Raw genomic sequence first — 25868 nt, forward strand, 5'->3', positions numbered from 1 at the left:
AAAATTACCAGATGGTCTCCGGAATACTCCCAACGCCCAGCTGGTAATTACTCCCTCCGTCTCAATTTATAGGTCCATTTTGAGAAAAAAATTTGTCCCAAAACACTTGTCCCTCTCTTCTTTCAATACAAATTTATCTACATATTAATTGTGATTTTTTTGAAACTCAACATTATTCTCATTTCTCAATGCACTAAATCCCTATATTTATTGTGATTTTTTTGAAACTCAACTATATTCTCACTTATCATTGCACTAATTAATGATACATGATATAAGATTCTATCCAACAAATTTTTTTCTTAATATGTGTGTTTATTCCAAAATGGACTTATAAATTGAAGCTGAGGGAGTAACAAGCTAATCTTATTTCCATTTTAGAAACTAAACAACAACATTAATAAATTTCACGTGATCTAGCTCATTAGTTGAAACAACCGCTTTTGCACCCTCTTAATTAAGTAAATAAAACAGCTACATCATTGATGTTTCTTCGGTGAACATTTTTGATCAGGTCAGAACTGATTATACAGGATAAGTCCAAATTAAAGTCGATAACTGAAAGAACGCTACTTCTTTTTGGACTTAATTTTTTTGTTGTCATTTCTTTTTCGTTTTTCTTTGGCAAAATAGTACATAATTATTATATTTCTTTTGAGAAGTAACTTATTTGAGTTCAACAATTGGTTTTTTTCTCTTTTTCAAATTAATTTATAATTAATACTCCTTTATAAGCATATATCTCGACGTTGTCCAAAATTAACTTAATGTCAAATCAGGCCTCTCTTGTCATCGACATATTATTTATGAATTGAATATTCATAATATATCGTTGATTTTGTTAGCCAGAATAACTCATTACAAATATTAGGGACTATTATTCGTTCAGTTGAGTTCGAATTCAGAGTTGTTAGGTTTTTAAAATGAAAAATCATAGCAAATCAATGTTGGTTCAAATTTGGTTTCGAAAACGTCCATCCGACTTCAGAATGCATATTTTAAAATGACAAAGCAAGAATGAATAAAGTAAATTTTATATTGAAGATCATTCACAGATATGTCCGTTGAAAGAGAAAGACCACTCATAGATAATATTATTTATGATATTATTTTATTATTATTCAGTTCGATCCAAACCTATAACCAGAACCAAACTATTTAAAACAATTCACTGAATTTACGATCTCACTTTCAGTCAGTTTCGTGTCTAATATAAATTTTTGCTGGGAAAATAGATTTTCTTGCCACTCAACTTATAGTGTTTTTAGAAACTTACCACCCAACTAATTTTTTTATTATTTTAGTCACTAATGTTAGGTTTGGTTTTATTTTTAGCCACCAACTTAGGTTTGAATTTGATTGCCGGCATTATTATAATTTTTTTGTCACTAAACTTATTGCGTTTTTAGAAACTAACCACTAAACTATAATTTTTTTATTTTACTCACTAGTGTTAGATTTAGCTCTCTTTTTTTTGTCACTGAAGTTAGATTCAGATTTGATTATTAGCATTACATTTTATGTGTATCATTATTAAAATATAATGGTAGTCGGTAATATTTTGATGATTTGATATATGTTTGTATTTTTATATGTAGTACTTTTTATGTCTTCAAGGTCGCTTACCTTGGATGAAAAGAATTTTACACGCATTATGTGGCCTTTAAAAGATGTAGTTTCATATATAACTTTATTTTTTTCTTCCGAATGAAAATTCAGCGTTTGAATTTTTACACACAAAAATAAGTTATGAAACTATGTTTTATAAGAATCTTAAATACATGCTAAGCACTAGAGAAAATTTGTAAACTAATGAGAGGGACGGAGGGAGTAATAATAATATAAAATGATGCATTATATATAGAGGACAATCATCGAAAATTAAGTTTTCCTCTCTATTTATTTATCTCGAAAATTATAATAAGATAAAGTTATTAAAATTTTTGAAGATAAATTTAAAAGAGATCTTAGACTGAGCTAGTCCATTGAAAGTTTAATAGCGAAAGATGATGCGTCATATCACTCAATTACACTTTATCTTATGAGAGAGGGTGAATTGTTTAAAATCATTGATTTCATATTCATGATTTATTGAATTTTTAGAATCTAATTACTATTTTTCCTGATTTTAATTTTTCATTGGCTCATATTATATTATTATTGCTATATATAAGGATATAAACATACGACACATCATCAAAGATTAGATACTATAACTATGTATAAATGATGCTACAAAAAATTATCATAATGCTAGTAATCAAATCCAAACCTAAGTTGGTGGCTAAAAACAAAACTAAACCTAACATTAGTGACTAAAAGAATAAAAAAATTAGTTGGGTGGTAAGTTTCTAAAAACATTATAAGTTGAGTGGCAAAAAAATCTATTTCCCATTTTTGCTCAATCTTGAATTCTTGATCACAACTTATTGCTCGTATTGAAAAACTTCCAAACATCATTACTAGATCAACGCCACGTTGGACTTGTCCATCTAACATATTGAAGAAGCAATTCTTCTGTTAGAAATCAAGTCAGAACCCACAGGTCACAACCACACGAGTACGACAGTGTTGAGAAAATTCAAAGAAGCAATCCACCGAGGGACCTTAATTATCACAGACGTAATGTAAACATGTCAAATTAAGACAGACATAACCGAGTCCATGTGTACTATAAATATATACTCTCTCCGGCCCGCTGGTTTCTATACACTTTTCTTTTCATACTCCCTCCGACCCTCTGATTTTTATACATTTTTCTTTTCAAATGTCCCCTTTAATTATATACATTTCAAAACTTTTCCAAAATAGTAAATTTTTAGAATATAAATATCCCACTCACCCACTATGTCCATCTACTTTTTCAAATATATCAATTAAATATTCATGAGTCCCGCCACTTTACCTACTTTTCTTTATCTTTCTCATTATTTTACCATACTTTATACATTTTTATTAATCTCCGTGTTCATTTCACATGTATACATTACATCCCACAGTAGGGGTGTACACGGGTCAGTGAAACCGACCGAACCAACCCAAACCGACCATATTTCACCCGAACCAATCCGAACTTTTTGATCCGATTGATAATTGGATTAAAAAATGAGTAACCCGAGTTGGACACGGGTTTCGTTTTTTTTAACCGATCCAACCCAATCCGATTAAAAAATATTAAATTACATACAAAAATTATTCAGCCCACCCAAGTAAAATGTTAGCCTATGCCATTTAACTAATTGTTGATTTGCTGTACTTTGCTAATTATTGGTTTGTTTTGCTTTACTATTGTTTTTGTTCAACTTAATTTTTAAATTTATCGCTGTAATTCTGAAGTGTCTGGTATCGAGCATAACTTGGTATGAACTTTAATTGTTTTGGGCAGCAGTGCAGATGTTATAGTGCTCAACTCATTTTGTATATACTAGGTATTTCACCTCCTTGCTGTAGTACATTCGGTTAAAATTTTATTTTTTAATGTGTCGAAATTTGTTTTTGCTAGATTATGGAAAAGAAATTATTTTATATTTCATAACCCGATCTAACTGATCCGAACCGAAGTAATACAAATTGGTTTGGGTTATGAATTTAATTTTTATGGTTTGGGTTGAGAATTTGAAAACCCGATTTAATTGGGTTGGATCGTTAAATTTCTTCAACCCGTCCGACCCGAACCGTGTACACCCCTATCCCATAGGGACGGAGAGAGGCAATACACACCGATAACTTCGTAGAGAGCTGATAGCAACGTATCCTATGCTAGCAGCTTCTTCAAAATAATAATATTAGATATCTGAACTTAGATTTACAGATATCTAATATGTTGGAGTTGCTCTAGCTTAAGAATTTGAGTACGGTTTCAGTAATACATTAGACAAAATTATATCCGAAAATATGCATCTGGAATCCAATACCAACTTATAAAATTAGTTTTTGAGTGAGGATGAATGTAAAATGTTTTGATTCTAATAAAGTTTTTGTAACCAAATATTCTGAGAATTTTAAGAAAATTGGTCAGTCACTTAACATGATACAAGAAAAGAATTAAAATCATTATATTCTATCATTTCTAGTTAGGCAAAACTAATTTTTTTTCTAAGAAACATTATAATATATAGATATAGATATAGGTGAAAACAAGTTGAACTTGGTGCCCTGTGCTGCTGAGTGCCGAGACAAAGTAGGGTTTCATAATTTCCAAATTAAATATTTGGTGCTAATTAATAAATGTAGTTACAGGCAGCTGTTCTACCATCCCTGCCTTTGACTCTTAACACTGCCTGAGCCATCCATCTCTTCACTACTGAACCTGTATAATTTGATATGTCAACTGCTGACCTGATTACATACACACATCAAGTTCATGTAGATTATTATTTATTATGGTATCTGTATATATATCGGTAATTGATTATCCAGATACTGATACTTCAACCCTCAAATCCCTAACTACTTTGGAGCTTTAATAGTTTCATACTCACTACAGGAACCAAACCTTTTGCATTATGAGACTCACATGTCTGTTCAATATCACACTCCTTGATTGCAAGGGTGACTTCGATTGAACCGACTAATAGTCATAAACAGTATTATCAGAATCGAACTGTGCGCGATAGAAACAGATGAATAATGGATCTCAACTATGAAAAATCTTGTTGACATAAATTGACCTGAAACTTGACATAACTCGTGAGTGTCCCTCCTGACTTGAAATTACGTAAAAGCTGCATATGCCTGTAATCTCAAATTAACCTGGGATGACTGACTTTTCAGTTTCAGAACTGACAGGGATTTTCAAACATCTTAGTCCATAACAGAGAAAGCGAAATTGAATACTCCAAGTAGCTGGACTTGAATAATTTCAGACTCGCCCCAACAAATTTCAACAAAGCACTTTAACTGTAATGCTCCTAAAGACAGGAAGGTAGATTTAATTCAACTGGGTTCATTACTGAGAAACATCATTTGCAGTATATTGAAAAGGTAGATGTCCTTAAGAAAGTGGTAGATATTTAATCCATCAATTCAAGGCGTCAAAATCATCCGAAATCAGTTAATATAGATAAATAAAAATCAGAGGTGCTTTTCTTTGGCCATCGGAGCAGAGTGCTGTTTTGATAACATCCACTGTTTTTTGTTTGTGTAAACGGCAACTGCAATGAACTGGGAGAAGCATAAGAGCATAATGATGGCTTCAAAGAGAAAGGGGTACCTCCTGGGTGGACTAATGGTCAAGTATATGACGTGAAGAAGAACAGAAATCATAGTAATAACAGCGACTAGTAATGACTTTGCAGTGGATGTAGAACTCCTTTCCCTGGCATCTTGTTTCCAACCAGGTGCATTGTAAAGAAGTATAAAAATACCATATAGGGCAGCATATGGTATTACCAATTTATCACGACAAAGAAGGGGAAACATAGAGAGCAATGCGAACTGTATGAGCCACTGGAAGATAGACGGTTCTTCCAAAGCCAACAAACTTGCTGGCAGTAGAGGCAGTAGAATAGACTTCTCGTGTACTGTATCGTCACAAGAGAGATTATATATTTATTTACAATCACTGAGATGTAAAATCACGAATGGAAAGATATATAATTAACCTTTAAAAAAAAAGGTATATAATTATAAAGAAAGGTAAATTTTTAAATACCTTGGAATGAGAACATGTAGAAGGAGAATGCACTATTTAGCAGTGAATACAAGAAACCATGACTGCTTGGATATCTTATTTGCTGAACCACTGAAGGCAGACATGTAAAAAGGGTAGCAGAAAGACTAAGAAGCTTTAGTGATTGAGTGGTGAACAATCTTTTCCACTTTATCATTATTGAAGTTGTGCACCAAAAGTTAGCCACATAATCTTCATAAATCCCCCTTTCAAATGGAGCTAGACGAGAGAGCACCTGCAGCAAGCATCATTGATAACGAAAAACAGGGGTATCCTCAAGAAATAAAAAAAAATTACACCCACCAATGAAAGATTGATTCTAGAAGCAATTGTAACCTCGATGCTCGTAGATTTTTCTTTCAAATAGATCATAACGACACTTTAAATATATTTAAATACATGTTAATTACCTCCTACTCTCAGAAGGCTAGGTGAACCTGTTTTATTCAGATTAAACTACATAAAAAAAAAAGTCAGAAATAGTTGCAGTCCACTAGTATAACTATTCTTATAACAATTACTAAAAAAATATGTTTGTCATAAGGAGAGGGTGTTAAACTCTTGGATGGAATATGTTTAAATACATAAAAGCATCTATTGAAGATATTTTCTGCCTTTCTGTTAACTGAGCAACTTTTTTATCTCCAATCCTCATTCAGATCTTTCATACATAGTGAAGCTGCTACCTGATGTACTTTTTGCATTTTTTTTTAAACACAATTTCAGAGAAGAAATGCAAGTAGACAACATAGACTGCAATAATGTTTAGTGAGACTTGCATGTGTAAGAAGTCGTGGTTCTTACCTCTAAAAAGGAATTCAATGAATGAAGATACGGCCACCAGACAACAGCAAATGTTCCTAAGACTACCAGCCCCAGTTTAAGTACCTCAATATACGGGTTTCGGCGTCTTAGGCATTTGCCAAAGAGGTGGCCGAAAAATGCAGGTGCAAAATAGGCACTCATCTGCACAAACAGAAAGAAAAACATCTAATTAGAAGATTATTACGTTAAAATAGATAATTCTTTAGTTCGTTGTAAATGAATCAGTATGTATGCTTATCGAATTTTTAAAGCTCTATTATAACAGTCATCCAATAGGTCTTTCACAATTTGCAATTTAATGATCAATCCCATTCTACGGATGCTCAGTTTTAAGAGTACCTAAGATCAGCACGATAGGGGCTACCATATGCATGATACACATTTAAATCCTTGACAACATTATCTTGCCCCGAAGATAGCACTTATGTTGACATATACCAAGTTTTCAGTGATCAGTCTATGTAAATTGTTTAGACTGTAGACTCCCTATGTCACACCTTAAGCTATATAATCAGCTGCTATGATAGCTAATACTTTGGCAAATTTCTTGGCGATTAGGAATTTTAAATTTTGGTCATTTGAATAATAACCATAGTCCATAGCACTCCTATTCATTTTTTTCTCTTTCCCATCAATTTGAATAATATGCATAACAGTCTATCCTCGTAAACATTTTCCACTATCAACACCTAAATAGGTATATAGGAGCACAGAGTAGACACCTAATAGCTTTCATATTGACATCATGACTCATGCAGATACATGGCGAGGTGTACAAAATAAATTTAATAATGGCAAGCTTCGTTCAATGTCCAAAGATATAAATACATAAACAATCAAGCAGTTACAACCACACCTTTGAATACAACCAGTTACGGTGGATAAATATATTATAGAAGTGGACTATGGTTCCATTGCTGGGGATTTATAAATTTGAGCTAAATAGTATGTTTGTGGGAAGTGTGGAGACCTGTTTGTGATTAAGAGCTAGGCAGAACAGAGAAGAACCAACAAGCTCTTTTCCAGATATAATGGCGGCGATAGCTCCCACAGTAAGGCCCAAGCTGATACAGTTATACTGACAATTAATGAAAAAAGGATGAGAACCTTTAGAATAATCACACAAGATAAAATGGAATTCCAGCTGTTAATTTGCTACTTTTAGAAAGAAATACTTCCATGACTCCAATAATAAAGATATACCTGAAAGTGACCATGATCGATTAGGATGAGGCATGGGCTAAGCAGAATGATTGTGGTATGCCAGGCTATATTATTTTTATGTGTACCCTGTTGTCCAGAATAATATGCAGTGACAAAGCAAAGAACTGCAGGAAAGAATATCAAGGCATCAGACAATAAAACTGTCCATCTCATGAGTAGTTTTCTGCAGGGAAAGACAAAAAGAGAGGTTGGCGAATCTATGGACAATGGTTTCAGTTAGTAACAGAAAAATAATTAGCATAGTAGTAAATATATGCATACTGGTGGTTCAGGATAAAGATTGAGAATACAAATGACTTCCAAAGAAATTTCACCCGGAGAATTAGAGTACACACCCGAGATAGGATTCATGTCCGCGCGAAGAATAAAGTGAGACAGAGTCAGGGTGGAAGTATCTAAGTAAAAGACCGTGAACATAGCTCTGATAAGCAGTAAGGGGAGGATAATCAAGTCCCCAGTAGCTGAGATCATTGATGGTACTGTTTCGATACCACTCCTGAGGAGGAAGACCAAGTGTAATCTCCATCCAGTGTCTTTGTGCTTCAAAATCCCCATACTTGGGGGGATTTCCAGCACCTGAATAGGGATGCAGTGATACAGCAACTCTAACCAACAATGCAAACACGCTAATGCAAAGAAACAAAACAGCACTATTCTTGTAATCCCCCTTCTCCATTGTCGTCTTCTCCATCTCTCTCACCATCTAAAAATAAAGTAGTAGAGTCCTACAATGCCCTCAACTCCAAAATTTTTGAAATGACGAAATGCAACCCGAGATCAAACCAAAAAATCTGTACATAAATAAACCACATCAGGCCCCAAACTTCACGACAACCCCACAAACAAGCTTAAACTATTCCAGTCAGCATCATCATATGTTACCTTCAATGCAATACTAAAAAACAAATTCTCCCAATTCGCAATACCTAGAGCAAATATTGTGCAACCCAATTAAATTACAAGAATCAATTACAAATTTAAACTGAAATTATATATTACTCCATTCGACAATCGCCACGTGAGATTCCACATTTTTTAAAAAGCATAAACATACTGTCATACTCTAAAGAAATGGATCCACAACCAACATATTTCATTAGCTATCGAAATTGAAGATGGTTTTCACGGAACTACTAATCGAAACATCTTCAATTGCTGCAGTAATTACTGATTAGAAAGCAGTTAGAATTAAAAGCGAGTGTGAACTAGAAAGCATCTCAGCAAGTGATTATAAACGAGTGTGCGAGGTAGGGGAGAAAATAATACACAATTACCTCCTCCTGTGTTTACAAGCGATTCTGAATCTGTGATAGATAATCGCTACCGTTGAACATGCGCTCTTGCCGCGGTCGTTGAAAAATTAGTCTCGCAACTCGCAAGCATGCGGAGGAGGTAGTGTATTTCTCGGTTAAGAAACGAGAACGAACCGCACCGAACCTGGTTTAAGTCTCTTCTACGATTCGGGTTTCTGTTTACAATTCTTCAAGAAAAGCGCAGTAACTACTAAGTGTAATATTATCTTCCTGTATTTAAATATGAATTATAAATTATAATATATAAAAATAATATTTTTCATAAAATTCGATAATAAAATTTGTGATAGTTACACGAAGAACATAGGGTCCGTTTGGCCAAATTTAAAAAATTTGATTTCATACTTAAAATAAAGAAGTGGAGTAAAGTGAGAAGTAAAATAAGTTAATAAAATATTTGGAAAACAAACAGAAACTGTGAGAGAGAATAGCATTCTCAGCTGCTTAAAAATGTTTCTATTTCTTTACACAAACGGATAAAAAAAAGTAGAAGCCAGAAGCAGAAATGGCTTCTGGTTCCTAACAGCCTCGTATACTTTCTCCTTCTGAAAGGAGGTTTTAAGCAGAAACTTATTAATAGTTGTTTCACCTAACGTGCTTAATTATGTTAATTTATATTCAGTAATTTATAATAATTGTAAATTATTATTTTTTGTATTTTAATTATATATATATATATATAGATATAACGTTTCTCAGTTGCGGCATCTGATTGGCGTTTAATCTTTTTTACTTAAAAAATAAATCAATTTTTTGAAGAAAAAATACATATTAACAATTTTCCCTAGAAATAAATAGTTTATTTATGAAAAATAAAAGCATCTTCAGCGGGTTTGGATAAAACTTGTTGGCAAAATCGAATACTTAAAATATTAAGTAAGATTTGTTGAACATGTATCACATTATGATTCCATGATATTGACAAATTTTTAACAACATAATGTGAATATTAAGTTGTTATGAATAAAATATGTCGCTTTAATACGTTAATAAATAATGTGAAATCGATTTCTTACAAATGTGCACAGATTTGACAAATATAGCCAACATCATATTTGATGTTGGCTATATTTAAATAAGGACAATGTATCATTCGGCTTAGATTTTCTCGATTCCAACACTTTAATTTATAATATATATTAATGATTTTTAACAAAAGATTCTAAATGGTTGGAAATATTCTAAGATAAGTCAAACCATATCAATATTTAACAATAGTTGTTTTAATTTTTACTATTCTTTATACTTACTCTATTCCAGGTTATTTACGTTGTTTTTTGACACACACATTTTGATATTCTCATAAAATATAGTTCGATATATGAGAAAATATGTGATAATTTATTGAAATTCGATTAAATCAGTTTTTATAGTGTCTTCCACACAAAAACTAGAAAGATTTTTGAATTACCTATTTATTTTAAATTTTGGTGTTATATTTAAAGTTGATTCCATTTGGAAATTGTAGAGTCGCAAGTTGCAAGTATGTATTTGACAAAAAAAAATCCCTAAAAAAATGTATATATACAATTATGTTAAAAATAAAAAAATAATTTTTCTAAAAAGAATAAAATTGTACATATATTTTTAAAATACCTGTATATTTTTTTGTTTTTTTTTTTGAAAAATATATTTAATAGTGATAAAATTATTGACGGTATATAATATTCGCTTATTATAATTTAGTGGGCTTATAGAAGGGAATACCTTGAGAGAGCCGAGGGTTGAAATACGACGTCGTAGTAATTAAAGAGTAAAGAACCTCTAGAAAACCCTAAACCCACATTTCAGTTTCAGTTAACTCACTACCCCTCTTTTTCCTCCTCTCGGAACGCCCTTCTGTTCCTACTCGATCTTCAAATCGCCGATCTATCCCGGCGTTATAACTCCAAGGTAACCCCTCTCCATCTCCCTCCCTCCCTCTCTCTCCCTCTCTCCCAGTCTACACATCTCTCTGATATAAATAAGGGTTTTCTATTTGCTGTAGCTTAATCTGTTTACGTGAAATCTGATAAAATCACACATCTACAGTATTAAAAATGTCTCTTCGAGTTCTTAACCCTAATGCCGAAGTACTTAACAAATCCGCGGCTCTACACATGAATATCAATGCTGCTAAGGGCTTACAAGATGTTCTCAAGAGTAATCTCGGTCCGAAAGGAACCATTAAAATGTAAGATCCCGTTTCACTTTTACGCGTTGTTTTACTCTATTTATTTGATTATATTGAATAGTATATTGTCAATTGTTTGTTAATTTACTTAATTACAGGCTTGTTGGTGGATCTGGAGATATCAAGCTCACCAAGGATGGTAACACGCTGCTCAAAGAGATGGTTAGTTTGCTCTACGGTCTTGACTTGTGATGTTCCGGTGCTTGTTTGTTTGCTGCGATGTTTTACTAATAATTAATTAATATTTTTGTTTTGTTAAATTAGGTTAAGAACTTAAGATGCATTGTGGTGGCTAGTCTTTATGTGCCTTACTTTTTATTTGAATATGAGTAGGCTGAGTTGTTTTCTGATATCTACCCTTTTTTCCCGGTTCATGGAATTTTTCGAAGAGAAATTTGATTTTTATGGATAATAGTTCCTGTTTAGGTAGATGCAGCACAGGCCTTACTCTGTTTCAGTGTTTAAACCCCTTCTATCATTTCAATTTTTAGCTACATGTCTTGGTATAATGCTGATCATTATTATGTTCACTGCTGTAGCAAATTCAAAACCCAACTGCAATAATGATTGCACGAACTGCTGTTGCTCAAGATGATATTAGTGGGGACGGTACTACTTCAACTGTAATCTTTATTGGCGAGCTAATGAAGCAGTCTGAACGCTACATTGATGAAGGTCTCTACTTGTTCTAATTTTTTCTAATGCAGCATGCACACTACTAGTCACTAGAATTCAATATAATTTGAAATATATTAATACAGACTAAAGTTGGTCAATTATCACTTTTCACTCAAAACAGAAGCCAAAAGCTGTATAAATATGTATGTTGACAATATTCGCCCCTCTCTGCCATTCATTTGTGAGGTTTCTGCACACCTTATTGTAGGTGGAGAACTGGAGATAGATTATTTCTCATCATTATGTTGTTAAAAAAACTAGATTACAAATCTAGTAATTCTTTTAGTCATTGTTAAGTAAACGTTCCTTCTAAAACCTTAGAAGTGGTAGCTGCGGCACTAATTGGATCACTTATAATTGTCAACAGTCACCCATTCAATGTTGTAAATTATTGAACTGAAGTGCTGTACTTGTAACACTAGCTACCACACTTACCAGTAACACTTAAGATGCAATAAATATAAGGAATACATTAGACGAGTGCTATTGAATCCCAATGGGACCCCCTAAGTAATATAAGCCATACATAAAAATCTGTGCCTGTGATACGGAAATTTTGATTTAATTGGAATGGTATCTCAACATTTTTTTTGGACATCAAACGAGGGAGTCACCCTCTATTGCACTGATTTGTTTGTAATGTATCTTGTCCGTTTATCCTCGTATCGGAAGGATTATTTTCTCTCCTCTACACCCTGTTGGTGAACTCTCAATATATAGCCAAGTTATTATAGCATATTAGTTTTGTGATTACAATTGGACCGTTTATCCACCTTACCTTCTTAGCTCGTGTTATTTTAAGTAGTACTCCTTTTTTAATTTAGATGATCCCTAAGTTAGTGGTTGTAATTATTTTTCTCTTTAAAATTACTGTATCCAAATCTCTCTAGGTCTTTGGATATTCTTATTTCTTTTTATAATAACATTACTATAAAATACCTCCCTTTTATTCTACTTGCAGGAATGCATCCACGACTTTTGGTTGATGGTTTTGAAATTGCAAAGAAAGCGACATTGCAATTTCTTGAAAAATTTAAGACTCCAGTAGTGATGGGTAATGAACCTGATAGAGAAATATTGAAGATGGTAGCCAGAACAACATTGAGAACAAAGGTTTATATGTTTATCTCTTCTGATTTACTAATCACATTGTGCATTTTTATCATGTGGATTCTGAAGTTAAGTCTCTAATATTCTCTGCAGCTGTATGAAGCATTGGCAGATCAATTGACAGATATTGTTGTAAATGCGGTTAGTATATATGATTTTGATAATATCCTCCTTAACGTTAAAATTACAGTCTTAAGATCTTCTCCACTCCACAGTTATACTTATATTTAATTGTACCGAATGACATAGATTTATTCTCAGAGTCAAATTTTTGTGGCATTTGTTTGACAGGTGCTTTGCATTCGAAAGCCTGAAGAAGCTGTTGATCTGTTTATGGTTGAGATTATGCACATGAGGCACAAGTTTGATGTCGACACTCGACTAGTATGTAACTTTTGTCTCCCCCTCCCTCTCTCACTCACTCACTCCCTCACTTACTCTCACTTTAAATTTGAGATTGATGAAAGTTATTAGATTTTACTTTGAACATCTTCAATGGAACAGTTATGCATATGTGAACTATAATTTTATGTCAAAGTAATATTAACACATGACAGGCTATGCATGGACTAGTTATTTTTCTCCCTCTTTTCTCTTCTACTATACTTGCCAATATTCGCCATACTGAAAGGGAAGATAAAGCAAAAAATCGACTAGATCAGAAAGGTTTATAAACTAATAAATTAGAGATGACAGATTCTTTTATTTCTATAAAAATATTATCCCTGAATGCAGGACAACGAAATATATAACACATCAAACACACAGCGTCTGTTCAGTTACTAGTTGGGGAAGATGTAGAATTTTTCCAAACTAATTTGCAATTGTGATGTAGTTTTATTTAGAATTAGTATGTTTTCTGAGATACATATATACTGCTATAAGTAAACGCATCTGCATGTGCAGCCCCTTGATAGATGAACCTACTATCATTTTCCATGAGGTGCGGTCAACTTCTAGGCAATGGCAAGCTTAATATAGCATAGCTCAAATTGGTTAGAGATTTACCTTTTTACATTTGTTCAAGCTTGCCCATAAAGTAATTCTTTCATATAATCAGTTCTCCAAAAGAGTAAGCGGCAACTGAAGTCAAATTGGGATGGGAACAGCTTAATCATACATCACTGAATGCAAAAAGTGTACCCAAGTCAGTTTTATCCCCCGGAATGATCCGTCTCTCTGTCGACACACACACACACACACACACACACACTTGACAGTCTACTATTAAATCAAGTATAGAAAAGTATGTAGGTGCAAGTTGGGTAATTATTAAAGATGTTGTGAAGCTAAGAGAACTAAACCTCTTCATCAACATCTTTGTTATCAACATCATAATCTTTATCATAATTGATGAATTAACATCAAGATGCTTAATTTTCAGTAGTTTAATCTCATCCTCCTTATTTTCATAATCACATGCATTCAACGTCCTCGTTCTCAATTTCATCGATCATTCGCGTAGATGTTCAGTGTTCTACTGTTCTCCTAAGTTTTTTAAGGGGCGAAAAGCAAAGGGATGCAAGTAGAAGTAAATAAAGTGCAATACAAAAGAGTTTAACTCGTTCCCGAGTTTGAAAAGATTAGAGTGGAACTACTTCTTTAATGTTCTCCCAAGTTGGAATGACATAGTACCTAGTTACTAGTTAGTAAGGGTATATTACCAATCAAGTCTTTCTAATTTAAGTCCCTGTCGGTCTATCATCCCATTTTTGGACTGAGTTTATAAAATTTTTACTATGGGAGCATGAATAGGAATGCTAATTTCATAATTTGCTTTCCTCTTCACTTGCTCGCCTCTCTTGAAATTTGGCTTAAGGTTCAAAGATTTTGTTGAAATTTTGTCGAAATAACAGTGAGTACAGCAAACAGGGACCAAGTGGTGGCTGTCAAAAGTTTTCCCAAGGATGGACCAGCTAAAATAAAAACCAGAGTATAATTTGTATGAGGCCATGTCATAGATGATATAAATATTACTAATTTACTATTACAATCAACGAATACATTGATAAACATATATTAAATTTAACAAGCTTAACCTATATTATCCTATATAATTATAATAAATTTTTGAAGAATTATAAATAAAAAGAGTGTAGTAATGTAACTAATGTTCGTCTAAACAGAATTTGCTAACGTAATCAGCCTTTTGCTTAACATTTGCTTAATTTATGATCATTTAAGAACTTGGCACTTTTAAGTACATATAGGCATACCATATATTATGGATATGCTATAGTATGTGACGATAAATGTTAATTGTGTACAAAATTAAGATGCATGACATTTGTATGAGTTAGAGTACTGTGTTGTGAAGGCTTTAGCTTCCATGGTTTTTGGCTTCGTGCTAGTGAGAAGTGCTATGTTGTGTAAGTGTTTGTTTGTGGTTGTTGTGTATGATTCAGAGTCACCGCGTTAATATATCTTGATTATTGTGCATTGTAGGTTGAGGGTCTCGTCCTTGACCATGGCTCAAGACATCCAGATATGAAGCGACGTGCAGAGAACTGTTATATGTTGACTTGCAATGTATCATTAGAGTATGAGAAAAGGTAATTTTGTGCTAAGCTCACACCCCCGTCCCACCAGCCACCAAAACATGTGATAGTATTTTTTAATATATTTATTATTCGGGAATTTTGTGGTTTTAATCTCCTCAAATCCAAAACAATCTCCCTGTTTATCCATAACTTTGTTCATAGGTGCTGGAAAGCAATTTTTTTTGGATATGTTAAAACTAAAAAGCATGTATTATTGTAACTAATCCAAACATTTACTTCGCAGTCTACCCCTAGAATGCAATCCACTTTCAATGATTATATAATGGCTTACGAGACAGAAAATTATAGTGACCTCTGTAGTTAAAGTAGTTAGCCACCATTTCAGTTAATTTTAGAGCACATTGTTTCCTTGTAAGTTCATATTCTGGGGTAAGCTGTACGCACATTTGGTGCGGTCCCTTTTTGTCGGGGTTTTATGCAGTGGCGTTGTATTTGCCATCTGCATGCTCACAGTTTCGGAGAATAGTCGTTTTCAGTTATGATGACTATTTTAACTTTTTGATGCTGAACTCGTTTTTTCCTCAGTGAAATAAATGCAGGATTTTTCTACTCAAATGCAGAACAAAGAGAAGCAATGGTTGCAGCAGAAAGGCGTTCTGTTGATGAGAGAGTTAAGAAAATTATTGAATTAAAGAATAAGGTACTAAATCAAGGAACTTGGAGTGTCAGCAAAACCAGGATTTTTGTTTTTGTTTATTTATGTACATGCTTGTAAATTTAGATTATTAAGCTAAATGTACTCCTTTTTTTTAGGTTTGTGCAGGTACTGATAACAATTTTGTTGTCATCAACCAAAAAGGAATTGATCCCCCGTCATTGGACCTTCTTGCTAGGGCAGGGGTATGTCATATAAAATTATGAATAACTATCTTTAGATACAGGAGTTGAGCTGTGGACTCTTTACCTTTCAGAGTTGATTGTTAGTTTTTGTTGCGTTTGTATCAATTCCTTTCTTAATTATTATGGAAAAGGTTTAGCATGTTATGTTCTGTATGCCTTTTGTACTTCCTATCGACTTGCATTCATTACTTATATGCTGTAAACTTTTCATTACAAAATAAACTCCTCAGCTCTACAGAGCTTGTATAGTATTAAATTGGTGGTTCACAACAATAGTTTAAGTACCATTTATCTCGCTGCCACTGTTTCGTTCCAATTTGAAACCAGAGACCCTTAATATCTATCTATGATAAATGATTCATTGCTAATATATGATAACCTCAGTACCCTAGTGACATGCAAATTTCACATAGCGCATGCAATCTGTAATTAATCGGTTTTCTCTGTTATAGTGGTTTCCTGCATAATACCAGCATAATAATGTTTTTCTATTGTAACTATTCAGTACATTCATTGCTTTACTGGAAGTGCATCTAATTTTATATGTATAAATTTTTATTGAACTTAGTATTTTATGAACAAAAGAGGTGTTTCTTGTGAAGGCCACTTTAGGGCTCTTGGCCACTGTAACTAAAAGTTTGGTTCCCTGTAGAATTGGGTCCTGGCCTATATGGGGTTTGGGCGAAAAATATCTAAAGAAACAAAAACACCCCAGGATGAGATATTAGAAGATACAGATGCAATATTTCTTTTCTTTTGGACATATCTTTAATTTCTTTATCATACTATATTCTACTATAAGCAACAGGATGGAAGCTTAAGAAATGTATGATGCTGCAATTACCCCGAATCTTCCGGTTGTTAATTTTATATATCTCTTAACTTGCTTTATAATGTCCCGTAGATTATTGCCCTCCGAAGAGCAAAGAGAAGGAATATGGAAAGATTAATTTTGGCTTGTGGCGGGGATGCTGTTAATTCAGTTGATGAGTTGACTCCAGACTGTCTTGGTTGGGCTGGGCTGGTGTATGAGCATGTCCTTGGCGAAGAGAAGTACACGTTTGTAGAGAATGTAAAGAACCCTCACTCTTGTACAATTTTAATCAAAGGTATGTTGAAGTGCTTTCATAAATACAATCACTTGCAACTTACATGATTGTCAGATGTTAACCATTTTCTAGAACTGCTATTTTCCCTTGTAAGAAGTGGACTACTGCTAAGTTTTGTAGTTTAGTCAACTAATCTTGTTGCCATCCTCGATGGTCCAGGGCCTAACGATCATACCATTGCCCAAATTAAGGATGCTGTTCGTGATGGACTAAGAGCTGTTAAAAACACCATTGAGGATGAGTCAGTTGTACTCGTAAGCTGTCTTTTCTTTATAAGCACTGGGCTCATTGACTGACCATGCGTTCTCTGTTACTGTTGTTGAATATATATAGAAGCTTGAACTGTTATATATATATATTGGTCCGCTTGAGTGAGAAGAAAATTTGATCAGGGGCCAATTTGAATTTATTTATACATAATTGGGCTAATGTGTCCCAGTTTCAGAATGAGGCACTTTATTTCAATATAGAAAACAGATAACATTGATGTGCAATGTAATATAGCGTTGTGCTCGATTCAGGGGGCAGGGGCTTTTGAAGTTGCAGCCAGACAGCACTTACTCAACGACGTGAAGAAAACTGTTCAAGGGGTATTGAGACCTATCCATCACATTATTTGTTGCAAGTATTGCAGAATGTTTTCTGTAGTTTGTTAACATGGTTTTCTATTGAACAGCGTGCACAGCTTGGCGTTGAAGCTTTTGCTAATGCTCTACTTGTGGTGCCCAAGACACTTGCTGAAAACTCTGGCCTTGACACCCAGGATGTCATCATTTCTCTCACGGTACTACTAATTTTAATAAGCTAGGTTTGGTTTTACTTAATGTCAAGTGTTATATAGGTGACACTAATGTCTGCTTTATAAAATATATGTAGGGGGAGCATGACAAGGGGAATGTCGTGGGACTGAACCAGCACACTGGTGAACCTATTGACCCTCAGATGGAAGGAATTTTTGACAACTACTCGGTGAAACGACAAATTATCAACTCAGGGTAACTTCCATTTTACTCTCTGGCAAAATTTTGTCTTGGCATCTCTGATATCAGATCTCATGTGTTTTTGAGATTAGATCCAAAATTGCATTTTAAGATTATAAAGTACATGTGTATTTAATATATGTTCTTTTGTCTTGCAGGCCTGTCATCACATCTCAGCTGTTACTGGTGGATGAAGTAATTCGTGCAGGGCGAAACATGCGGAAACCAACCTAATTGTTTTGTTACTTTTTGTACTTCTTCCATGTGGATGTTTATTTAAAGCAATTTCTAGATGTATACTTGGATCCCATAATTTGTGAATGCTGATGATTCCGAATTTTGTTATTTCTCTTTGTTTGATACACACTAGTTCTCCGTTTTGGATGCCAAATTTGAGCAGTATGCAATTTTTTACCCCCTTCCATTTCAGTTTTCCTTAAAAACTCTTCCATTTCAGTTTGATACCATCTCCACATGAAGTTATTTACAATGTTCAACGGGAAACGGGATTTAGCATTAGTATTCTTCGACAACTTTTGTAACTCTTTTAAAAAGATTATTGAATGTTATAAAAATTAGACAACTTTGAAACTCTTTTAAATAGTTTATTGAATTTTATAAAAATTAGATTAGATCTAAATGACATGATTTTCATCATTATCAATTATCATACATTATTCATCGTTATTAATAAGCTTGGAATGAATATTATACATTGTCAATTATGATTTGGATTACCGCAGAATCGACAAAAATAATAAAATATGTACAATTGCTTTGATTATTGTGGCTTTAAATATTAACAATTTTTAAAAAAATATATGAATCTTAGCAATAAAAATAAAAAACAGCATCATTTGAAGGTGTGAGTGGGCCCGGAATCCAGCGGTGGGACAACTGGACAAGCCGCGTAGTGTTAGGAGGCCCGTGAGAAAATAACATAAGTATTCACATCTTCATTTTGACCGTCTTTACCAGCTGTCACCTTCTTATTGGGCCCAAACCCAGCCCAATTTCATCCGTCTTATAAATTTCACATCTTCACGTCTGCTGCTTCTCTCTCGCCCCCAAATCAAACCACACATCACTTATTTTTCAATTCGAAGGTCAGTTCTCTACTCTCTAGGGTTTGCTTTTCTTACATCTCGTACCTGTTTATTCAGATCTATGTTTTTTTTGTGCATTTCTGTTGTTTAAACTGCTTGTTATTACATTGTTTTCGATTGATTTCAATTTGCTTGTTGCTGCTCAACTGATCAACTGCTGAATTGTTTCTCGACGACATCGGAATTGACCGATCTGTTGATTTAGCGATTTTGTCGTAATTTACTAGTGGAGTTTAAGTTAGTCAACTTGTTGAATTGTTACTTTTTTATTCTATATTTAAAAAAATGTTTAGTTTTACTGTTGTACTGAAAATCGGGGTCTAGTGTGATTTTTTTGAATATATGCTTGATTAATTTGAGGAATTTATTTTATTTTTAGTTTGTTGAAATGTATTTGGTTGAATTTTTTGATATATATATATATATATATTTAATAGTCGATGTAATTAACTAATTATGCGTCCTAAGCAGATCTTGGCTAGAGATTTGAAAACCGGAGACCGATTGTCGGTTACAGTGATGCTGATTTTTTATTCGATTGTTACTGTGGTGCAAGTGACTATAAATTATAGCTGAAGATTTCGAATTAGTTGAATGATTTGATTTATTAGTAATTTGATTATGCAGTATATGAATCATGTGATTATGAATTGCAGGAGTGTGGATGTTGTTGTGTACTTTAGTTACTCAGGTTTTTTTAGTGTCAGTGAAATGCTTGTAATTTTGGTGGAATCATTGCTATATAATTTTATCTGTTCTAATTAAGAATAAAATGAAATTGGATTGTATGCAGATAAATAACTGTAAAGATGGTGGCTTCGGATGCATCTCGTGAGGACAATGTTTACAATGCCAAGCTTGCTGAACAGGCTGAGCGGTATGAGGAAATGGTTGAGTTTATGGAAAAAGTTGCTAAGACTGTAGATGTTGAGGAGCTTACTGTGGAAGAGAGGAATCTTCTATCTGTTGCTTACAAGAATGTCATTGGAGCAAGAAGGGCTTCTTGGAGGATCATATCTTCCATTGAGCAGAAGGAAGAGAGCCGTGGAAACGATGATCATGTTAACATTATTAAGGAGTACAGGGGTAAGATCGAGGCTGAACTCAGCAAGATCTGTGATGGGATCTTGAACCTTCTGGACTCACATCTCGTTCCTTCTGCATCTTCGGCCGAGTCAAAGGTGTTCTACATGAAGATGAAAGGTGATTACCACAGGTATTTGGCTGAGTTCAAGGTTGGGGCTGAGAGGAAAGAAGCTGCTGAGAGCACCTTGCTAGCATACAAGTCTGCTCAGGTAGCTTATATTGAATTCATTTAATAACCACAATGCTTTCTTTAATGAAGAGAAATGGAATGAAGTACCTCTTATATCATGTTTCTGAGAATTGAGACGCATCTCTTGTCCAATTGTAGGATATTGCTTTAGCTGAATTGGCTTCTACTCACCCAATAAGGCTTGGACTTGCACTCAACTTCTCTGTTTTCTACTATGAAATTCTCAACTCCCCTGATCGTGCTTGCAACCTTGCAAAGCAGGTATATCTCTCTTCCTTAATCTTTTCTTTCTACCCTTTTATTTATTTATGTATCTTTAAGCTCTAGTGGACTGGATCAGGGTAATATTTTATCTTGCTATCGGTGAAACTGGCCATACTTTAAAAGTAATAGTAGATATTCATCATGATCAAGAATGTGGTTGGCAACTTGGCATCAGATTTTTTTACGCATTAATATTACAAATGTTGTTTTTGTTATTCTGATAACATCTATGTTTGTGAATAGGATGGCATTTTTTGTCTGCTTTGTCACTGTAAAACAAAATGTCAACTATTGTTTTTTAATAGAATTCAGCGCAGACTGAGATTAGGAATCTATTCTTAACCTTGATAGTTTGAACTTTTAAAGTTTTATGCTGATCTATTACATGTGTGAGACTATGTAAAGGTATACCCTTCTTTTGTGGAATGCTAACATAGATTCTTGAATTTAGTCTCATGAACACATATGAATAAGTGAGATGCCACTTGTAGTTCCACTCTTTGAACATTGTGAATATGCTGCTTCATATATCTTACACGTCTATTATTTATTGACCAGAAGTTGCTTATATGTGCAGGCTTTTGATGAAGCAATCTCTGAACTGGATACTTTGGGTGAGGAGTCGTACAAGGATAGCACACTAATTATGCAACTTCTCCGTGACAATCTGACATTGTGGACATCTGATATTGCGGTACATATTCTCTCTACACTTTGCACCTTGAATGCCTTATATGTAGGGACCTTCATGCTTGTAAAATGCAATGTGTGCATGTTGTGCTAGTTTTATTTTGGTTTCTAATCTCCAACTTTTTCTGGTCAGTTGCGATTTACTTTTCGAAATGGCTAATCATTAAATGTGATTTTTGCTACTAGTTTAACATGAAGATGAAGTGACATTAATAGATTTAAAACAATCCGTGGCATGTTGTGAGGCTTACCATATTTGCGAAGGCAAGAAAAAGGATGAGATATAATGTTAGATTCTATGACTGTGAATAGTAACCCATGGATTCTTGGTTCAATAATATCTCTCTCGCTTCCTTTTCGGGATGTCGAGGGATCGAACCATGTCAAAGACAATGCTGCGGGTGTGTGAGTGTGTTTATTATATAAAAAAAGTACTCGCAAGTTTGTCTTGTATTCAAAATTTGGAGAATTAATAATATACTAATTTATATCAAACATTTGGAGAATTAATAATATACTAATATATATATCGAGTGATTTGTAATAAAGGTTGTGCGCAAATTAGTATCGGGTCCATACTCACTCATTGTGTCTTGTCTATGGATATTTTGTCAATAGCCAAACATTCTTCTCATTCATTGTGTAGCCAAATATGAAGGTATAGATATTCAAACAAATCTCGTCTTTGTCGAATTTGAGCGGCTACTACTACCTTTGCCCTTGAAATCATATAGATTTGTAATACTTGACTTTTATAGTTAGTGGTCATGTTGTGCTGCACCAAGTTATCTTGGATTCTACTTTGTGAGCTTGGTTATAATATACTGCTTGCTTGACCATTATGTTGTTGGACACTTGATGCCGGATGTTCTAGTTCTAAATATGTTGTATTGTTTTTTTACTTTCTCAGGACGAAGCTGGGGATGAAATCAAAGAGGATCCCAAGCCATCTGATGATTAGCAACATCAATGAAGTGCTAGAATAGTATTGTGTACTCGTCACATTGTGTCTTTATTACAGATTTTCATTTCGCAAGGATTTGGAAATATCTAGTTTGGATTTCAATTGATGATTGATGTTGTGATTGGGTTCTCTATTTATGGCTCTTCTAAATTGCAGTCAAGTGTAGTTTATTTTTTTATTATTCGTTTTCTCCTTTTTTTATTTATTTATTTGCCTTTTTTTTTTCTTTTTTTAGTTTTTGGTACTGATGCATGAATTTGTAAGTGGCACTCGTTTTGAATTTGAAATTCAACTAGTATTCATGTACTCTATTGGTGTGAATCTTTGGTGCTGCATTGAGGCTGATTTGACAGTAAATTTTGAGGAAATACACCTACAGTTGCACCAAAAATATTGTAGGGCAACTGAAGAGGTGCAGACATTTAAATTTACTATGGGTTACTGGTAGATTTCCTCATATTAGTTGCTGGTAGAATGTTGTCAACCATCGTAGGTACAAATTCCCTTGTTAAAATAGAAGATTATTATTTATAAATCAGAATAGATATCAGGTTGAACTTCAGCTCGACAGAAAAATCATTTGTAAGCCAATTCTCACAGTTTGTATTAGAGAGATTAAAGCTCAGTTAGTTCCTCTCACAAAAACTTGAAAAACAATAAGAGACTTAAACTAGTTCAAATTTAGGAAAATATAAAGACAAGGCAAGCCTAAAGAACAAAAGAATTAGAATGATGATACTAAGGACACCTTATTACCGAAATTAGCTACAGGAACAAAAGGAAGAAATCTCATCTTGCGTATCACTTGTTATCTTTGGTAGCAGGCACTGCTTCATTTCTGGGGATTAGTCTGATGTCGCGATTGCTCTTTCTCCTTCACCTCGCTCCCTTGACTCTTGTCGTATCCTACATTCACATAAAAATCATTGCAGTACTTGTCAGAACAAACCAGTAAATATAATATCTCATTAGTGACTAGCAATGCAGATTACAGAGTTGTAAAAGACAGATGAATCAAAAGCCATACCAGGCATCATATTTAACTAGGGATAAAATCAATCAGTGATCTAACCTCGGAAAATAATCATTACAATTTTTCATTCGATTCCTTCCTGAGGTCGTTTTCTAGGCCTACATTTACATATGCATATTGTTTTTTAACACTAGACGAAGAGGGTAGCTCTACATTTACCTGTAGAGTTCTGATTACTATCCTGTCTGCGACTACCAGGAACGGTCTGATTCGTACCTCCAAAACCTTCTTCGTCTGACCTCGATGAGTATCCCTCTCCAAACGTATCCGACATCACATCCCTGTTCTTCATCAACAGAAAAATGCATGCATTGCATCATCTTATCATATCATCAAAAGACAAGAATGCAAACTATGTACATTACTCACCCTTTTTTGGTTGTAGTTTTATCTGAGTTAAATCTGATCCCTGCAGCCTTTTGAATCTCCGAGACGAAACAAAATGAGCTCTGTGTTCGAATTAATCTCACTAACCCGCTCTGCATCTTCATAACTGAATTCTATAAAAACAGTTCGAACTGTCCGAAAGATAAAAAATATATATGAACCAAAATTATATAAAAGCTTGGAGTAACAAGTCCGTTCCTCCCCACACTAATCTGGTCTTCCTCTAGATTTGGAGTTAATTTCTGGTTGCAACACACGTGTCAGCTAATTCAATCTTCCGCTAGATTTCGTTTCTACTAGAGCAAAAAATTACACAAAAATAACTCATTATGTAACCTTATGCTGGGAAAAATTGCGTACTTTAGTTAAAAGCACGCGTCTGGTTCCAAAACACTGTTTAGATTTATAAAATTTTATTTGATTTTCCGGGTATTTTTGCATAATTATACTGCATTATCATTTTCATTGTCCAGTTATATTCGAATACTCTCCAATTTTTTGACACACTCAACGTTACGTACTAGAGAAATTACCGGCCCTATAGAAAAAAAAATTCATTCTGAAAGCAGGAGATTCTTCGTGGAAATATATTTTCTATTAGCATTTCACCTTCCTTGTATTAACATATTTTCCATTCGAGTTGTGTGAAATCCTAGTAAATTAGGTTCAATTTATATTAGAGTAAATCACAAAGACGTGGCTAAATTTTACACCGATTTGCAAAAATATGGCTGAATTTTAAAAATGGCAAAAATTTGGCCAACATTTAACTCCGTTTTTCAATTTGTTGGCTGCCGTTAAATCTGCCCTAACAGAAGTAACGGAGCAAAGGGTAATTGTGTATTTATGAAATTATAATTGGGATGAACTCATGACAATAGCATACCATTTTCAATACAAAAGTGAATACATCTAAATCTCTGTATATGAATTGATTGACAATCATGTATTATACAGTGGTAATTTAATCGATTAGAGGCCCAGACTCAACACGCATCAGATTGAATATATCAGTAACTTAGTGCCTCCCACGGAAACAGCTAGGTAGCTTGGCCCCATATGTGTGTGTATATACAATTTTCATCTCACCTATGAGATACACGATGGTTGAAGGTAAAAAGGGGATGTAGGAAGGCAGTGGTTGGAAAAAATGTTGGGTTGTTCCAACATTGTTTGTGTATATGAATTGGAGTTGAAGAAGGGGGCAGGGGAGGTCGAATTGGATGTCTGGTGGTTGTAGCCGTGGCTGGTGGTCGTGGCCGTGATTAGACGAGAGGGAAGAAAGAGAGGTTTCGTGAGGCTGACTAATGAAGTAGGGACATGGTCGGAGTGTCTGGCAGCGGCATAGTGACATGATCGGAGCATGTGACAGCGGCCCAACATGATTGAACGGAAAAAAAAGAAAAGGAAGGAGGGTGTGGAGAGGAATAGACCAAAATACCCTTTGATTTTATGTTTTTTTAATGAAGTTAACGGCTGACATTAACGTTTCTAAGGGCAGCCAATAAATTAAAAAGCGGAGTCAAATGTTGGCCACATTTTTGTCATTTTTAAAATTCAGCCACATTTTTGCAAATCGGTGTAAAGTTTAACCACATTCTTGTATTTTACTCTTTATATTACACATGCCACACATCCGTACAAAAATTCTTTGCAAAACTGAG

At 34.0% G+C, this 25868-nt stretch overlaps 4 protein-coding genes and 1 long non-coding RNA gene across 7 annotated transcripts; 2 read left to right on the forward strand and 3 right to left on the reverse strand.

Moving 5' to 3' along the window:
* Positions 1–4360: 4360 nt before the first annotated feature.
* Positions 4361–4810, reverse strand: LOC135147836 (uncharacterized). The gene is made up of 2 exons (XR_010285708.1): positions 4671–4810; positions 4361–4570 (listed from the first exon to the last, which is right to left on the reverse strand). It is a non-coding gene; the product is annotated as an uncharacterized LOC135147836 (long non-coding RNA).
* Positions 4811–4925: 115 nt separating this feature from the next.
* LOC108193203 (probable dolichyl pyrophosphate Man9GlcNAc2 alpha-1,3-glucosyltransferase) lies at positions 4926–9204 on the reverse strand. Of its 3 annotated transcripts, none has more exons than XM_064081682.1 (8): positions 8995–9134; positions 8603–8646; positions 8056–8511; positions 7700–7824; positions 7467–7574; positions 6476–6637; positions 5654–5906; positions 4926–5522 (listed from the first exon to the last, which is right to left on the reverse strand). In XM_064081682.1, exons 3-8 carry the CDS (start codon positions 8273–8275, stop codon positions 5074–5076), a joined length of 1317 nt encoding a protein of 438 aa, XP_063937752.1. In that variant the 5' UTR covers positions 8276–8511; positions 8603–8646; positions 8995–9134; the 3' UTR covers positions 4926–5073. The 3 variants fall into 3 exon arrangements, with proteins under 3 accessions (XP_063937752.1, XP_017215253.1, XP_017215252.1); XM_017359764.2 differs by having other exon boundaries at positions 7700–7883; XM_017359763.2 differs by lacking the exon at positions 8603–8646 and having other exon boundaries at positions 7700–7883; positions 8995–9204.
* Positions 9205–10726: 1522 nt separating this feature from the next.
* LOC108196672 (T-complex protein 1 subunit zeta 1) lies at positions 10727–18913 on the forward strand. Its single transcript, XM_017364069.2, has 16 exons — positions 10727–10926; positions 11065–11206; positions 11305–11368; positions 11746–11881; positions 12846–12997; positions 13088–13135; positions 13286–13378; positions 15440–15546; positions 16081–16195; positions 16309–16395; positions 17300–17504; positions 17664–17758; positions 18026–18094; positions 18181–18288; positions 18381–18499; positions 18643–18913. Exons 2-16 carry the CDS (start codon positions 11073–11075, stop codon positions 18716–18718), a joined length of 1608 nt encoding a protein of 535 aa, XP_017219558.1. The 5' UTR covers positions 10727–10926; positions 11065–11072; the 3' UTR covers positions 18719–18913.
* Positions 18914–19432: 519 nt separating this feature from the next.
* LOC108196513 (14-3-3-like protein A) lies at positions 19433–22965 on the forward strand. Its single transcript, XM_017363828.2, has 5 exons — positions 19433–19590; positions 20384–20885; positions 21005–21127; positions 21708–21824; positions 22731–22965. Exons 2-5 carry the CDS (start codon positions 20400–20402, stop codon positions 22779–22781), a joined length of 777 nt encoding a protein of 258 aa, XP_017219317.1. The 5' UTR covers positions 19433–19590; positions 20384–20399; the 3' UTR covers positions 22782–22965.
* Positions 22966–23366: 401 nt separating this feature from the next.
* LOC108195746 (uncharacterized) lies at positions 23367–25741 on the reverse strand. Its single transcript, XM_017362702.2, has 3 exons — positions 24187–25741; positions 23977–24098; positions 23367–23690 (listed from the first exon to the last, which is right to left on the reverse strand). The coding sequence occupies exons 1-3, from the start codon at positions 24306–24308 to the stop codon at positions 23617–23619; spliced, it is 318 nt and encodes a 105-aa protein (XP_017218191.1). The 5' UTR covers positions 24309–25741; the 3' UTR covers positions 23367–23616.
* Between the last annotated feature and the right edge of the window lie 127 nt (positions 25742–25868).

The sequence above is a fragment of the Daucus carota genome, chromosome 7 (assembly GCF_001625215.2).
Source record: "Daucus carota subsp. sativus chromosome 7, DH1 v3.0, whole genome shotgun sequence".
NCBI classification, from domain to species: domain Eukaryota; kingdom Viridiplantae; phylum Streptophyta; class Magnoliopsida; order Apiales; family Apiaceae; genus Daucus; species Daucus carota.